The 16110-nt window shown below is 37.7% G+C and overlaps 1 protein-coding gene across 2 annotated transcripts in view; it reads right to left on the bottom strand.

The window, feature by feature from the left end:
• LOC585336 (protein flightless-1 homolog) overlaps window positions 1–16110 on the bottom strand; it is a 41611-nt gene that overhangs the window by 24399 nt on the left and 1102 nt on the right. The window contains exons 2-12 of one of the 2 annotated variants that reach the window (XM_030984458.1): window positions 13995–14105; window positions 11999–12151; window positions 11386–11471; window positions 10270–10346; window positions 8770–8854; window positions 7400–7617; window positions 6163–6464; window positions 5354–5510; window positions 3875–3990; window positions 3187–3254; window positions 1092–1225 (exon numbers count right to left, since the gene is read on the bottom strand). In XM_030984458.1, the coding sequence (XP_030840318.1) occupies window positions 1092–1225; window positions 3187–3254; window positions 3875–3990; window positions 5354–5510; window positions 6163–6464; window positions 7400–7617; window positions 8770–8854; window positions 10270–10346; window positions 11386–11471; window positions 11999–12151; window positions 13995–14105 (1507 nt within the window). Of the gene's footprint in view, window positions 1–1091; window positions 1226–3186; window positions 3255–3874; window positions 3991–5353; window positions 5511–6162; window positions 6465–7399; window positions 7618–8769; window positions 8855–9242; window positions 9321–10269; window positions 10347–11385; window positions 11472–11998; window positions 12152–13994; window positions 14106–16110 lie in introns of those variants that run through there. The other variant, XM_030984459.1, reaches the window with a different exon arrangement.

The raw sequence follows: 16110 nt of genomic DNA, 5'->3' as shown, positions 1-16110 counted from the left end.
GTGGACCTTATGTTTGCCATGGCAAGTCTTGAGTCATTCCACACTTCCATGCAAAACCTTGAATCAGAGCACGAGGACATAGAGGATGCCTCAGAACTGTCAAAGTTCCTCCGTGACATCACCTTTCAAGATGGCAAGGCCGAAGTGGAATACAAGAATGTCAGGCTGATCAACGTGAGAAGCGATGTTTTCACTGCTTTTCAGAACTCTAGAAAGATATATGTTAAGAAGATCAGAGAGTGTGTCGATGCAAGATTCTCTGACTTTAATTCACAGCTTTTCCAAGCATTCAAGGTGTTGGACACTAATGCCTGGCCAAGGGACAAGCCTTCTCTTGACCAGTTTGGTCACAAGGAGCTTAACACAGTGTTTGAGCATTTCAAGGGGTTGCTCCAGGAAGTCCAGCCAGAGTCCATCCAGATGGAATGGAACTCCTTCAAGTCATACTGGAATTCAAGTCTGATGGACTTGCAAAGCTCTGATGTTTGGAGAGCATTTGTCAAGGTTTCAACAAGCAAGTACCCCAACCTTGGTCTTCTCATCAGGGTCTTACTCACCTTTCCCATCAGTAATGCCAAGGTGGAGAGGGGATTTAGTACAATGCGCCGAATTAAGACAGACTGGAGATGTAGACTAAATGCTCGCACTCTAGATCATCTCATGAGGATCAGCATCGAGGGACCATCTTCCACTGACTTTAATCCACAATGTGCTGTTAAGAATTTCTTCTGTACACCTCGCAAACCAAATGTGCAACCCTACCTATACCAAGGTAGCAACAAGCGGCCATATCCACTTGATGACTAAAGGTGAGTCAACAGTTACACCAGAATCAATGTACATAACATAAAATGTAGTAAGTATGCATTCATGACCAGATGTTGTGACGTCATTGTTTTTGCACTGTAATTTATAACATGAAAAAAAATTGCTATACAAGTTCATCCAACTGCTATGCAAAAATTATTTTGTGTAGCAGATTTGCTATGCAAATTTTTGGCTGGAAATTATTCCCTGTAGTACATGGCCTGATCTACGTATTGTGGTATATTTTGATATCATAACTCTTTTGATATACATATAGAACGTACCCTCCTCCACCTGTATAGGGATAAAATTCTCTATCTGCCAGATATGAAGACCTGGTTCAGTCCCGCAATTCGCTGCAAAAAAGTCTGCGTAGTCTAGTTGGGGCCTTTCTAGAGCGTCGATCCAGCTCTTGGGTCTATAGGAGAATGAGAAGATGTACAAGGTGAAACAGAAAGAGTTAGGAGTTAAAGGTTTTTTTGATACTCAAATGGAAATAGTGCTGGATGTGTCCACAATGTGATGGTTAGAAAGATGATGGAAAGACAAGACACCCTAACAAAAGCAACAAGACATGCAATACCCCCCCCCCCCACCTCCCATGAATTTATATATAAATCTAGCAACAATCTGGGCAAGATCAGCCAATCAGTTTATTACAAAAAAAAGAGGGAGGACATTTGTCCTGTACAAACTACCAATAATAAATCAGCTTGAAACTTTGTGATTAAAGAATGTAAAAAAAAAAAACTACAAATAATAATCATTACATATGATTATAAAGAGATCATTTGTATACAGCACATGCTCAATGATGTCCCTGAGGTACTGGGAAAGTACACCGATTCATTGAATCAACCTTAGTGGATACGTCACCAGACTGTGGATCACAAGGTCCCGGTTCGAGTCCCACCGAGGCACTAATGTCCTTTGGCAAGATATTAATCTACATGTGCCACAATCGACCCAGGTGATGTTAATGGTTTCCTTGAAATGGAAGAGCGCCGTAATGGCAGCCATGCTAAAGCGAGGGTACGAATTGCAGAGCGCAAAGAGAGTCAAGTCTGTCCATAGACATGAGCGCTTTACAAGAACTCACCAACTGTATTATCTTTTTTATATCAAGATACTGAGAAATATCACAGATGTGTTGCTTGCCCTAATCATCTTTTAAAGCAAAATAGGTTCCTCAGATAACGACATGAATGCTTAAATCATAATACATATATGGCATGCAGTTGGTACATGAAACACTACTATCGTGTAAGTACACAAAAACACTTTACCAAGGCAAAATACATGTAAAGATTAGATATTTACAAAATATAGTGGCACAGATATGTAACTGTATATGCAGTATTGTAATTAACAGTACTGTCAGGACATCTTAAATTGAATGTACATGTACAAAAATAATAAGGTACAGTACTACTGACTCATCTGAAGGAACAACATTAAGATATAAAAGTACATTAAATATTTTTTTTTTAAAGTTCTTACGTAATAATCAAACGAAAATGACATGTACAAGACACAATATACAAACAGAACAAAGCACAAATAAATTTACAAGTAGGTCTTACATATATTTTTTCCTCATTATTACATACGATACATAAAATCATACGCAATATAGTTGTGCAGCTATGCAGAATATGTATTTTGGATCCATCTAAACACATTTCATGCATGTTAGTTACCTTCTGAACACTACAATCTGCTCTGAGCGTCTTCTTCTCATCCTTATGAAGAGTCGGTAGATTATTTCAAAAATTGACAGAATTACAGCAATAAATTCATCACAAAACAATGTCTCAAAAATAATAACTCAAATTAAAGAGTTACAGAAAGTATCACACACACCCATAACCTTTGAAAAAAAGTTTGAATGCCCTTACATTTCCACAATTATGCAAAGCTGACAATTTTTTTTTAAATAGTAGAGCTGTCGACATTTCAATAATCAAATTTAATTAACAGCAAAAATAAAGGAACAAATTAATGTTTGTTTATTGGTTGGAATATCCACACACATCCTTATAAAATGTCTGCTAATTTAAAATACATCAAGGGGAAAAAAGGGGAAATGTCATAAGTCTTTAGAACTTCAGTGACAACGAGTGTAAACCACATACATGGAACTTTGTTTTACAGATTCAAGCACTCTGTAACCCACTAAATTCCATTTAAGTTCCATGTTAAATTCATCTCTTATGGTAATTTCAGTCCCAGAATTTCTCCTGCCAAGCAATTGATTGAAATCTGGATGATTGTTAAAATAAGTCGCAAGTAAACTACCTAGAAAACTTTGATCTGGGTATACGTAAGTTCATATGATTCTTCAAAATGTAAAGAAATGGAAAGACGGATTGAACTCACTTTACTTCTGATTCATCTTCGTCTGCTGCTGGCCCTTCATTCTTCTCCTTGGCAAGGTCACTCATACCCTACAAGTACAACATACAAAGGTCAAAGGTCAAAGGTTATGCCAATGATGATTACAATGCCAAACCCTCCAAGCCCTCTTGTGTTCACTGCATTACTGTTCAAAATGAACTTCTGAGATTCAAGTTTCTGACATTTGATTCATTATTTATATTGCTACATCATAAACAAAAACAGTTGTATCTAACGTGTAGCTTTAAACAAAATTCCCTGACATTTTATTCAGGAAGATTACAAGTAGATTTTTTCATGTTCAATTATGGAACATGAAAAATAATACCGGTAATAATAATAATTAATAAATAATAATAATTGAACAGGATTTACTCATAACCCTAACCATATGTATTACAATCACCAGCAACAGAATCACAATCATTGGCAGTAAAAGCACCATCACCACCATTGCATACAGCAAATAACCATCATCATCATCATCATCACCATCACCACTGCATCATGGACACTATCATCACTCCATCATCATCATCCTCATCACCACAATCATCATCACCACCACTACCATCACCACCACTACCATCACCACCTCGCCCACCACCACCACAACCACCACCACCACCTCTACTACCACCACCACCCTCATCATCCAACCAGTACTTACCTTGAGCACCTGATCCTGTTTGTCCTGTCCTGCCTTTGCTGCTTGTGCCTTGGCAGTCTGCATCTGCATCCTCTTTTCCCTCAGTCTACGCTTGCGTGCAAGGGCGTCCTTAGCACCTGCAACATAGTACCAGAACATTGACAAAAGATAACTACAGCTTTAAAGCCCGTCTGAACTAGTTTGGCCCCCTGGACTAGACCTCCCTGCAAGGTCAGTAACAGGTGGTTATCTCATCAACTCAGCTCTCAATTAAACATATTAAGAAAAAGGGGATCACGAGGGACCAACAGGCACCGATTAGGCATTGTTTGCTATATAGAGGGCGCAAGTAGCTATAAGTAGTGCAGTGGGGCTTTAATACTAGTCTTGATGTGGAATGGTTAATGTGCCTGTGATGGATGTCTAAAAGACACCCTTCAATTTGTTTGAAAGTCTTGTTCTGTAGCTGAATTGACCACAGATCCACTGCAGAATCTTTATGAAAGTCTGCAAACATGCTTTTAAAACCAAGACATTACATTTCCTGTTTAGGTTTTATCTAACATAACAAAGTACAGATCATGAACATGTAAGATTGATATGCAACATGAAATACTTTTATTTCCCCCAATCATATTCCTCTACTTCCTGAGCAGCATTTTGACACCATTTTGCTTCTCAAAGCAAAGTCTTTTGATTTGGGGTGTCTTTTCTTATTCCCATCATAATCCAGGGACAAAATTACATGTACCGGTATAATCTCACATCGATTAGGATTATGAATCAGTTTTTTGCAACACCACAAAAACCCTCTGTGAACAAGGTCCTCTGTGTTTGAAACTCTGAGAAGTCATGGAGGCCATCTCAGAGCGACTTAGTATCACAGTAATCTACATGTACGTGATGGGTTAAAATATCCTTAACCCTAACCCTAACCCAAAAGATTAATTTTGTAGGTAGAATCATTTAATGAATTATATAAACTAAATAACATGAGATGCCGCATACTTGGTGACTTTCAGAATTGAAAAGAGGCATTACTTCTGAATTAGTTGACAACAAATTTACATAAAAACAAAACATTGCTGGCCTGGTGAACTTCCTGTGTGTGATGGAGGCACTACTACAAATCTAAAATCTACAAAATGAGTTTGCACTTGGCTATAACGTTCAAACTACAGAAACAAAACGTTGCCTACCTGGCAAGCATCCTGCCTGCAATGGAGGCCCTATTACACATCTCACATGAAAGTGAGTTTACACTTAACTCAATAATGTTTTAACTACAGACATTTAATGCTACTTGTACCTGCTGAATACTACAAATCTCATAAGAAAGTGAGTGTTCACTTGGTTAAAATCATGTTCCAACTACATATGAAAGCGTTGTTTACCTGGTGAGCTTTGTGTCTATGAAAAAGGCACCACACCTACCCATCTTATACAAAAAATGTGTTTACATTTGGCTATAATCAACTACAGAAACAAAGCGTTGCTTACTCGGTGAGCTTGCCTGTGAAGGAGGCACTACGCCTACCAGTCTGAGCTGATGGCTCAAGGAGAAGTCGATGTTGTAGTACTCTGCTCCGCTTCCTATCTGCTGTGGGATGGGCTTCGGGGGCATCACCAGGTCAGGGTTGTCCCTGACATCCAGTGTCTGTCATCAAAATAAAAACATAAGACCATTCAGTAAAAGGGTCTGAAAATCAGACGATTACTTAGCTGATTGCAATCACTTAAGTCGATTTGACAACTAATGGTCGTTTTTTTCAAGCCCTTTTGTTTTGAGGGATGTTGTAACTTAGTATTGTCTTTCAAATGCTGTTGGAATTTAACCTTTTCATATTTTGGGCCTGCAAATGGAACATAGTACCTTTAACAGAAATGTTTTCATTAGGAAAGACATATTTAGCTAAATTACCTCTCTTCTTCAGTCAGAGAGAATGTACATTGAGCAGTAAGATATATCAAAATATTCAGAAAAATACACCACCATCACAAAATCACTAAATGGCTTGTCATATACAAATAGCCTAGAATTCTAAATAAATAGCTAAACATCATGGCATGTTTTACTAAAAGAATGCAAGCATAATGTATTGCTATTCCTCAATCTACTTGGTAAGTTTAGCTTCTTCTACATCTTTGTTCCTGGCATATCAAAGAGGAAACAACTACATGTAGGTAATATTAAAAATTATTCTTCAGACCCTTCTGTAAGGCAAAATGAAGTTTGAAACAAACGAACCATGGATCTGTAAGCTTTCTCTGTAATAAAAAGCACACAACGTCCTTCAAAAGACACTCACTTCAAGATCTGTGATGAAGTGTATCGCCTCAGGGAGAGTATAGAGACGATTCTTGGTCAGAATCAGCTTCTTAATCTTGGGGCAACGACAGATGCCCTCAGGGACCGACTCCAGGCGATTGTCCGCAGCGATGAACTGCTCCAGGGCGACCAGCTTGCTGATGCCTGTGGGGAGGCCGTCAAAGTCTATCTGGTTGCCGCTGATGATGAGGCGCTTCAGGGAGATGAGCTTGCACAGAGTTGGAGGGAGGGAGGTCAGCTTGTTGCGGGCAACATTGAGGGTTTCCAGTCTCGTCCAGGAGTCTGTAACATCCGGTAGAGGTGGAGAGAGAATGAGAGAGAGAGAGAAAAGCCTTGGTCAAAAATGCCATTACGAACTGCTACGAACGCCGTACGAACGATTTTCAGACAATGGAAATTCGGGAAAACAATGGAAAAACAGGGAGATTCGTACAAAATTATCGTTCGTACGAACCTTTGTGACCGTAGCAATAGACAGTGACAGACAGAGATTACAATAAAAGCACTAGCTGTGGGTAAACATGCAATCATGCTAGAAAAGTTGACATTTTTCGGTCAGATTCAAGAGTCTGATGCGGGCTAAAAGAAGGAGCGAAACACGTCATGAGATGGCTGGAAATGCTTTTTCAATATTTATAGGGCTCATGCCATTGGGGAGCAAACTGAAGAGAGAACTGTTTGAAGTGAACAATGGTGGGGTTGGTAATTTGGAGAAGAGAATGTCACATTATACACCATGTCCAAACGATAACCACCATATGTGGAAAATGACGTACATTCAATGTCATCCTGCTTAGAAACATGAGACAATTGAAAATAATAATAAAAATAGCTAGTTCTTATAAAGCGCTTTTCAGGACCGAAGGCCCTCTCAAAGCGCTTTACAGATATATATTATTACCCCGGTCATCGGATTCAGGCTTACCCGCACACAATGTATGCACATTCTCCACTGTCTGGGGAGCATTCCAGCCCAGCGTCATTTTTTACAAGTGCACACTTGCTAATCTAAGCACATTAGCTTTCGCATCCTACCGGGTACCCATTTAACACCTGGGTTGAGAGTGGCAAATGTAGATCAATGTCTTGCCAAAGGACATTAGTGCCACGTGGGACTTGAACCGCGGACCTTGTGATCCACAGTCCGGTGACATATTCACTCGTCCACGACACCTCTAAAATGAAAGATAAATCTGGCCAAAGGCATGATCCCTTACCAATCGCAGACAGCTGTGTGATGCAGTTATTGCTCAGGTTGAGTCGCTTGAGAGACGATAGGGAATAGAAGGCATCAGGCACGCTCTCTAGATCGTTGTATGAGAGGTCAACATCGGCCAGGTTAACCAGGGCATCCAGCTGGGGCGGGATGTTGGTCAGGTTCCGCTGGGTGTTGCGCAGATGAAGGGTCTGGAGCTGGGTCATAGACGTCAATTGCCTGACAGAAGGTAAAATGAGTAACAATACCATGAAACCCGTATTTAAAGACTGCTCAAAGGAGACAAGACAAGTGGTCATTATAAGCAGGTGGTTTTTATGTACAAGTTCCTACAAATGAGAAAGAGTATTGAAGTGATTACAGAAATATGGTCTTTCTATGCAGGTGGTCACTAAAGCAAATTTTTAAAGGTATTACAAAGTTTTGGTATGGGGTCATGAATTTGGTTCAAATTAACATATTGGAAGCATATGCGTTCCTACAATATTCATTGATCGTTACCCCGATTGAAATTGAGTCTAAAGTTATGAAATTATAAATAATAAACCCTTTATGTTGTATAGCTCCCTCTCAAGGTCAAGATACCAATTTAGCTATGAAACAATGTTTCTTGACTAAAATCGACCGATTAGCTATTCCCGTTTGGAAATTATATATCACAACTACATATTCTGAGATTTTCATGGTCGCAGCTACCATTGTACGGCCGTAGGCGCTATTTGAAATTTATCAAAATTTACCGGGAGCACCAGTAAATTTTTATATTCAATTTTTCTCGAAAACAGAAATGTTTTTCGGGGTTAATTTTACATTATAATTCATCCACAGGGGCATCCAAATACGTCAAAATTGTAAAGATTCACTATCCACCCAATTTTCGAAATTTCCCAAAACTTTGTATTACCTTTAATGTAATTATATTTAATTCTTTTATAGCGCATATTAGGGCCCCGTCTTATAAAGAGTTGCGCTTGATCCAAATCAATCACAAGTTTGCAGTCTCCTATCTCTTATGTACATAGTTGCAGTTGATATCAATCGCAAATAAGTTGCAATCAATATCAACTCTTTATAAGACGGACCCCAGATTATACATCTCTCTGAGCTTCCTTAGAAATTATTACCCAGCTAAAGCACAACTATACTGATAGAAGGGGCTGTAGCATCTGATATATTTCCTTGTAAGTACCAGATTATCTCACGTGGGTCAGGTGTGGCGAATGTAGACAAGTCTCTTGCCAACAGAAAAGAGTACCGTGACAGGAATGTGAACCTAGTACCTTGTGATCCAAGGTCCAGTGATGTAACCACTTGACCCCGGTAACTTCTGATTAAATTCACTTTCAATCAAACACAATGAATGTTTCTTACCTGAGTTGTGAATGGAGTAGTGGATTGTTGTTGAAGATCAGCGTCTGTATATTGGTCAGCCTTCGCATCTGAGGTGGAAGAATTTCTGAAAATAAAGAGAAGATTGCAAATAATTTGTGAAAAATACAGAAACATTGATGGTGACCTCTGAAAGTGATCTCATATCCAATAAGACGGCCATACAATAAACATGGGAATTAACGTTTGATGAATCACTAAAGTTAATCCCAGCAAGAGAACCTAAGATTTCTGAAAAAATAGACAAGATTGCAAAGAGTTTGTGAGAAAATCAGACAATTTGATGATGACCTTTGAAAGTGATCTCATATCCAATAAGACGGCCATACCATGAACATAAGAATTAACATCACAGAAGTCACCCTCGTTAATTCCTGCAAGAGAATCTAAAATATCTGAAAAAATAGACAAGATTGCAAAGAGTATGTGAAAAAATCAGACAATTTGATGATGACCTTTGAAAGTGATCTCATATCCAATAAGACGGCCATACAATGAACATGAGAATAAACGTCACAGAAATCACCCTCGTTAATCCCTGCAATAGAACCTAACATAACCCAAACAAGGCAGCCGCCCATCAGATAATGATATGATTTTCGTTTTTTTTTAACCAGCTAACAATATGATTCACTACAAAACGTATAAGGAAGGAAACCATGTATCACGACAAGGACTTCCTTTTGGATAGTTTTCAACATAACTTTCTATTTCCTGTTCTAGATCTGAGGTTTGGCAACTGACACTTTGCTCCACGCCCAGCAACTTCCCCAAAGCTTTGGAAAATCCTCAAATTTCAATTGTTCCTGGTGAAAGGGAATTCTATACTGCTAGAATTAAAGGTATTGTCATTGAATCAAACAGATACTGGAATAAGTATATTAAAAATGAAGGAAAAAATGACATAGCATGACTCAAAAGCCTGACTAGTTTGTACCCAGAGCTTTAAGAAGAGCCTTATCTCTGCGTAACATCATTCACAATTATGTGTTCTTGGCTTAGCTGAATAGTGTTAAAAGGTAATCTAAAATGTTTGTACATTATACATCTACTTCAACAAATCAAAAGTTGCAGGCAAAAGAATTATCAGCCTTAAAAATGAAAGAGAAAGTTAGTTTACTTTGTATTTATTTTATTCCTATATATAATACATCACATCACATCACATACAAAACATTCTGGGTTTTTTTGTAGGCAGATGCTTCAAGCAGAATTTGTTCATTCATCTTGATGTTCATAACTTGTCTTTTTTAACTGATTTTGCCTTACAGTCCCTCACAGTCTAGCCGGGAGTCACATGTGCTGTACAAAGATAAGTTTTGTCCACAACCTGCAGCTTCTTCTTGTCATTCAAAGAGCTATCATTTTCAACTTTCAAGAGACATTTTTGCAAGGATATTTTTCACACTAACATAAAAAAAACTTTTAAAATCACAAATTATTTTTCACCTTTCCAAGAAGTGAACCTGCTCTTTAACTCACCTAGTTTGTTGTCACTGAAGTTGATGTAGATGAGGTCAGTGAGGTTCATAAACAACTGCGATGGGATTTCCTTGATGCTGCGGAGTGAAAGTAAGAATGAGTGCTACAGAGATCAGTCAGGGTACTTTCACCTACATAGGATTGATGGGGAAAGTCCCCTTTTTCACATGTGTATTCGTAAGAGTGTATTAAAATGCCCACATCTGAACCTTGCCCTCTCATTCTCTCTTTATCTTTCATCTCTCTCGCTTTCTCTGTCTCTCTTCCTCATCTCTCTTTTCTCTTCTTCTATTCAACTTCTACATTTTTCATCTCTTCTTCGTAACTGTCTTTATTCTTTTCTCTCTCTCTTCTTTAATCTTTTCTTATTTTTTCTCTCTAATCTCTTTCTTCAATCTCCTCTTCTTCTATCTGTCTTTCTCTCTTCTTCTCTCTCTCCTCTTTCATCTCTCTCATATTTCTCTTTCTTCACATCTCATCTTCTTATGTTTGTCTTTCTCTCTTCTCTTCTCAGTTTTTCTCTCTCTTATCTCTCTTTCTTCGCATCTCCTTTTCTTTTCTCACTCCTCTTTCATCTCTTCTCATGTTTTCTCTATCTAATCTCTCTTTCTACACATCTCCCGTTCTTCTTCTGTCTGTCTTTCTCTCTTCTTCTCTCTCTCCTCTCTCTTCCTTTGACAGAAAGAAAAAATACCTAAGAGTAAACAACAAACTCTATGTTTAACCACCTACTGTACCATAAAGTTTACTAACATTTTTTGGGTTTTAAATTTCACTACATGAATATATGGACATATTTTTGTTTTTTTGTCCAGGTTTCAGGGAAAAGTAACAATATTTACAATGTAGCAACATGGTATGCAATTGAGATCATTACTTACACAACTACCACCCATGGCATGTAACCATTTAAGCCAGTCTGTACTAGTTTGGCCAGGGGGATTAGACCTCCCTGCAAGGTCACTGACAGGTGGTTATCTCATCAAATCAGCTCTCAATTAACAAAAGAAAAAGAGGATCATGGGGGACCAACAGGCACCAATTAGGTATTGTTTGCTATATAGAGGGCGCAATTAGTTATAAGTACATATAGTACAGTGGGGCTTTAATACTTACTTGTTGAAGCTGAGGTTGAGGACGAGAAGAGACTTGGCTTTCTCCATGTCCTCTGGTATAGCCGATAACTGATTGTGGCTAAAATCCTGCAAAGAAGGAATGATTATCTAGATTACCAGCAGAGCAGCTTCTGAAGGCTGACATACATTTCTTACAAACTTTAAGATGATGATGGTAAATAATAATAATAATATTTAATTTTCATATAGCTGTACATATACATTTGGCATGCTTAACCTGCATGAAGTACAGTATGGGTACTTGTGGTAATATCTTTAAGTCTAATTATAGAAGCTTAGCTAAAACTGACATTAATAGGATTCAGCACTTTAGGTCCTCAAGTGCTTTTTAAATCCAACCATTACTACAAAAGCAACAGCTCCCTTCTCTCTCAGTATTTCAGCATTACCATGGACAAAAACAAGTTTCTTCATGATGACTGTTCTCATGAAATTCCATCCCCCCCCCCCTCATTTTTTTCTTCAAATTAAAGGAATTTCATAATTTTGTAAGCATATTTGATTCTCACTTCACGTCATGAATGATATACATCTACTGTAACAGTACATGTATCTCTTGAATAATAAAATGTAGATGAAGATGAAACTCTTACAACAACGGTCATGTCTTCCAGGATGAAGATATCGTTGGGAATCCCGGAGTTACGGATCTTGTTGTGCCGCAGGTTCAAGGTGCGCAGGCACTGCATTGTGGGAAGGTCACCATGGATCTGGATGAGGTTATTCCTCGACATGTGGAGGTGCTCCTGTTTTAATAGAGTGTGGGTAAGGAAATGGGATGCAAGGTATAAATAACACAAGAACACAAATTATGACTTCACAAATAAATACACATTGATCGATGGACAACACTTCGAGGGGTCAGTGATACAAAGACGTAACTCATTTTGGCCATTTTGAGAAAAATTTGTTAATGTGTCACTGAGCACTTGGGCCTTAAGGAGTTAAGTCTATCTTTCACAAGCCATTGCGTTGGGTGGAGTTAAGTATTTGCGTTTCCTGGAAAGCCCAAATTTTTCTGAATATTTTGATATCAAATACTCATTTCGGCAAAATATGGAGTTACGTCTTTGTGTCACTGAACCCTTGACTTGATCTCTGACACATAAATGTGTACAAGGTTCTTGTTGAATAGTTGTTTAATAGTAGACTGCCTGAAGTGAAAAATCGAATAGATGAATTATATACCAACAGAAACCTTATAAGCCATGATAGATTACATTAATAACAATTATATGATATTTTAGTGTCTGTCAGAGTAACAGCTCTCTGAAAACTCTAAATCAAAAAAGCTTTGATGACATCATCTTATGTATAGTATGCATAAATGCACAAAAAAAAAATGAAAATGGTCTTAGGATGGATGATTATATAAAAAATATTTGTCGCTCAGCTTCATATGCCTTGTACAAGATAGGTCGTATTAGAAATTTTCTTGATCAAAAATCTACCGAAACGCTTATACATGCATTTATTACATGCCGTCTTGATCAATGCAATAGCCTTCTTTATGGCCTTCCGGACTCGCACATTGCAAGACTCCAGAGAATCCAAAACTCTGCTGCCAGGCTTGTAACACGCATGCGTTCTTGTGAACACATCACCCCAGTACTTCGCGAATTGCATTGGTTGCCGGTGAGGTACTGCATTATGTACAAAATCTTAGTTTTAACTTATAAATGCATTCATGAATTGGCACCAATTTATCTGCAAGAATTAATCGAGGAATACAAACCCTCACGCAGTTTACGGTCATCTTCACAATTAAACCTCTTATCTACTTCTGTGTCAACTCTTTCTTATGGTAATCGCTCCTTTCGCAAAGCTTCTGCTGAACTTTGGAACAGATTACCTTTAAATGTAAAACTGTCAAACTGTTAACCTATTCAAAACTAGTCTCAAGACACATTTATTCAAAATTGCGTTTAATTAACTCTGTTCACTTTGACGTGTATTCCATATGTATTGTAATTTGTATGTCTATTTGCATTTTTAGTTTTGTATAAGATGTAATTGTATATCATTCTATTTTGTGTGTATAGCGCTTAGAGACTTCGGTGGTAAGCGCTTTATAAGTAACGTTTTTATTATTATTATTATTATTATTATTATATTCACAATGACTTTGCATTAATTGAGCACATGGCTCATTGCCTCAGCTATATAGACGAGCTGATTGGGTCCGCAAATTATGTCGTCACCGTACCTGCGACAAACCTCATAAGTAAACTGGCTTTGAAAAAAAAAGTCTATAGAAGAAATATTTTAGGACAACAAAAGCTTATTTTTAAAGCTTGAATGATTACATCAACATATTTATCAGTCTTTGGTACTGTACATGTATATTATGGGAAGTCCACTTCTACAATGCATGAAGTATTTTTCCAACATCAGCGAGTTGAATTGATTGAATTTTATTACCATTAAGATGTCATCAGCTGTCACTAAAAGAGTCTATTTTGAGTGAATTCTGGTGAATATTGTACAGTGGTATTTGAAAATCAATTGATAAAGGTCATCTTAACAGGTTTCTTTTACACAAAAAGCAAACTAATGCTTCCTTTAGTGGGAAAACCAGGCTATACATACCAGTTTATTGAGTTGTGAAAGTTCATCTGGTAGCATCTCCAGGTTGGTCTGGTTGAGTCGTAGCCAGCGAAGGCCAGACATGTCAGCCACAGCATTCGGAAAGACATCTCCCTGCAAACATAACATTGGTAAATATAGTATACCATAGGCACACATAGCTGCATCATTATCCTGGCTGTGTAGTAAAAGAGGCAACACTGTACTGCAGTACAGTACATAAAACCTGCTGCAGCTACCCTTCTAAACTGTTATCATACATATTAACCACTCAATATTGATGACAAATAACAAATAAATCAAATTTACCAGTTTCGTTTAAGAATTTTACTTGAGTTTCCAGTAATTCTAGCAAGACTTCTGCCGATTTGGTCCATCGTTCTCAACTCTGTACCGGTACCTCCATTTTCTAATGTTACGTACGTCTTATAATAAGTGGCCCGGCAGCACTCTCATACGTTAATTATATGCACGCTCTATGGCGACCCATTGGCCCAATAATTCACATGAACACTAATATCGCCCGTAAACAGTGTATATCGCCGATAACTATGTTTATCGACAACCGTATTTGCTGGCGTAAAGGCCGCAGTATTTTTGAAAGAGAAAATATCAAAAAGTCGGGGTGCGGCCTTTACGGCGAAAGAGTAAAAAGAAAAAAAAAACTCAAGTCAAAACCAGCATGATTTGCACATATGGGGCTACGAACGGTACAATAACTATACCACTATGGTACAGGACATATCTTGAAGAGAATGTTGACTAAGAATCATCAGAAGAATTATTTACTATTAATTGTACCACGATCGATAACTTGAATAAAATATGAACAAATTAATACAAAAAAATTGATTGATTAATTCTTATATTAAGTTGTGAAAACATAATTCAAAACTACTGACCTAAAATGACCTTTGACCTTATGACATGGAATTTGTGTCATGTGATTTGGGATACTTGATAACCCTTGGGTACAAGTTTCATAGAATTTGAACAATCAATTTTGAAAATATGCTAAAAATTCAAAATCTGGATGTTGATGCAACAACAAAGTCTAAGTTTGTTGACCTAAAATGACCTTTGACCTTAACTTAGTGACCTGAAATACTACTCACATGATTGGGGAGACTTGATTACCCTATAGTCCAAGTTTCATTGACTAAGAACATATACTTTTAAAATTATATCAAAAATTCAAAAACTTAACCCTAGGTTAAGTTTTTGATGTTCACGCGGCCGCTGTCGCTGTCGCTGTCACCGGATAGTGTTTTATAAGAAAATTACGATTATTTAGTTTTGTCCGTTCGCTTTTTTTTTTGTCTTTTTTTTTTTTAAACACCGTTTTTGATTGAAAAATGTTTATCACTCGATAAGCAGTGTTTATCTGGATTAACTCTGTTTATCGGCGATAAATAGTGTTTATCAATATGAACTGTGTTTATTGAGTGAAAAAAGTTTTCCCCAATAAACACTGTTTATCTGTCGATAAAAATAGTTTATCGCTCGGCGATAAATGGTGTTTAATCGGCGATAAACGATGTTTATCAGTGATAAATAGTGTTTACCGGTATCTGAATTATTGGGAACATGGCGCGCCATAGAAAAATAGCACATTGCGACCGCTACGTTATGGCTGAGGTAACGAATGTGCAAAGACTCTGGACCAGGGAGAGAAAAGGTGCCTTAAAAGTAAGTTTACACAATTTTTTTCTATTCTAACATTAAAATAATGTAGTTTAATACCATAAAATGTAAGACGAATATAACACAACCTATGTTATGTTGTATTTGTTGAGTATTTTACAGGCAAAAAAGTTCAAAAAGTCCATTCCTTGCCTCACACATACAGAGCTACCAAGTGTCACGCATTAGGCATGACATCACGCATTTGGAGGGTCTGGAAATGCTCTCACGCACGGCGCGCGTGCTAGATTTAGAAAAAAGGCTATACCTTATACGTGTGTTATACCCTCGCACGCGCGCTTGTGCGCCGAAAAATTAAAATGTCACGTATTGCCGATCTTTGAACTTGGCGTCTCTGCACATACATGCAGTGCTAGAGATCAATACGCAATAGCATTGACTCTCTATGCTTTGCTGGAGTGACCATAGCATAGAT

This window comes from Strongylocentrotus purpuratus, unplaced genomic scaffold, assembly GCF_000002235.5.
Source record: "Strongylocentrotus purpuratus isolate Spur 01 unplaced genomic scaffold, Spur_5.0 spur5_scaffold_14, whole genome shotgun sequence".
Taxonomy (NCBI): domain Eukaryota; kingdom Metazoa; phylum Echinodermata; class Echinoidea; order Camarodonta; family Strongylocentrotidae; genus Strongylocentrotus; species Strongylocentrotus purpuratus.
Note: the sequence above shows the minus strand (reverse complement) of the source record. Positions and strands in the feature narration are given on the sequence as shown.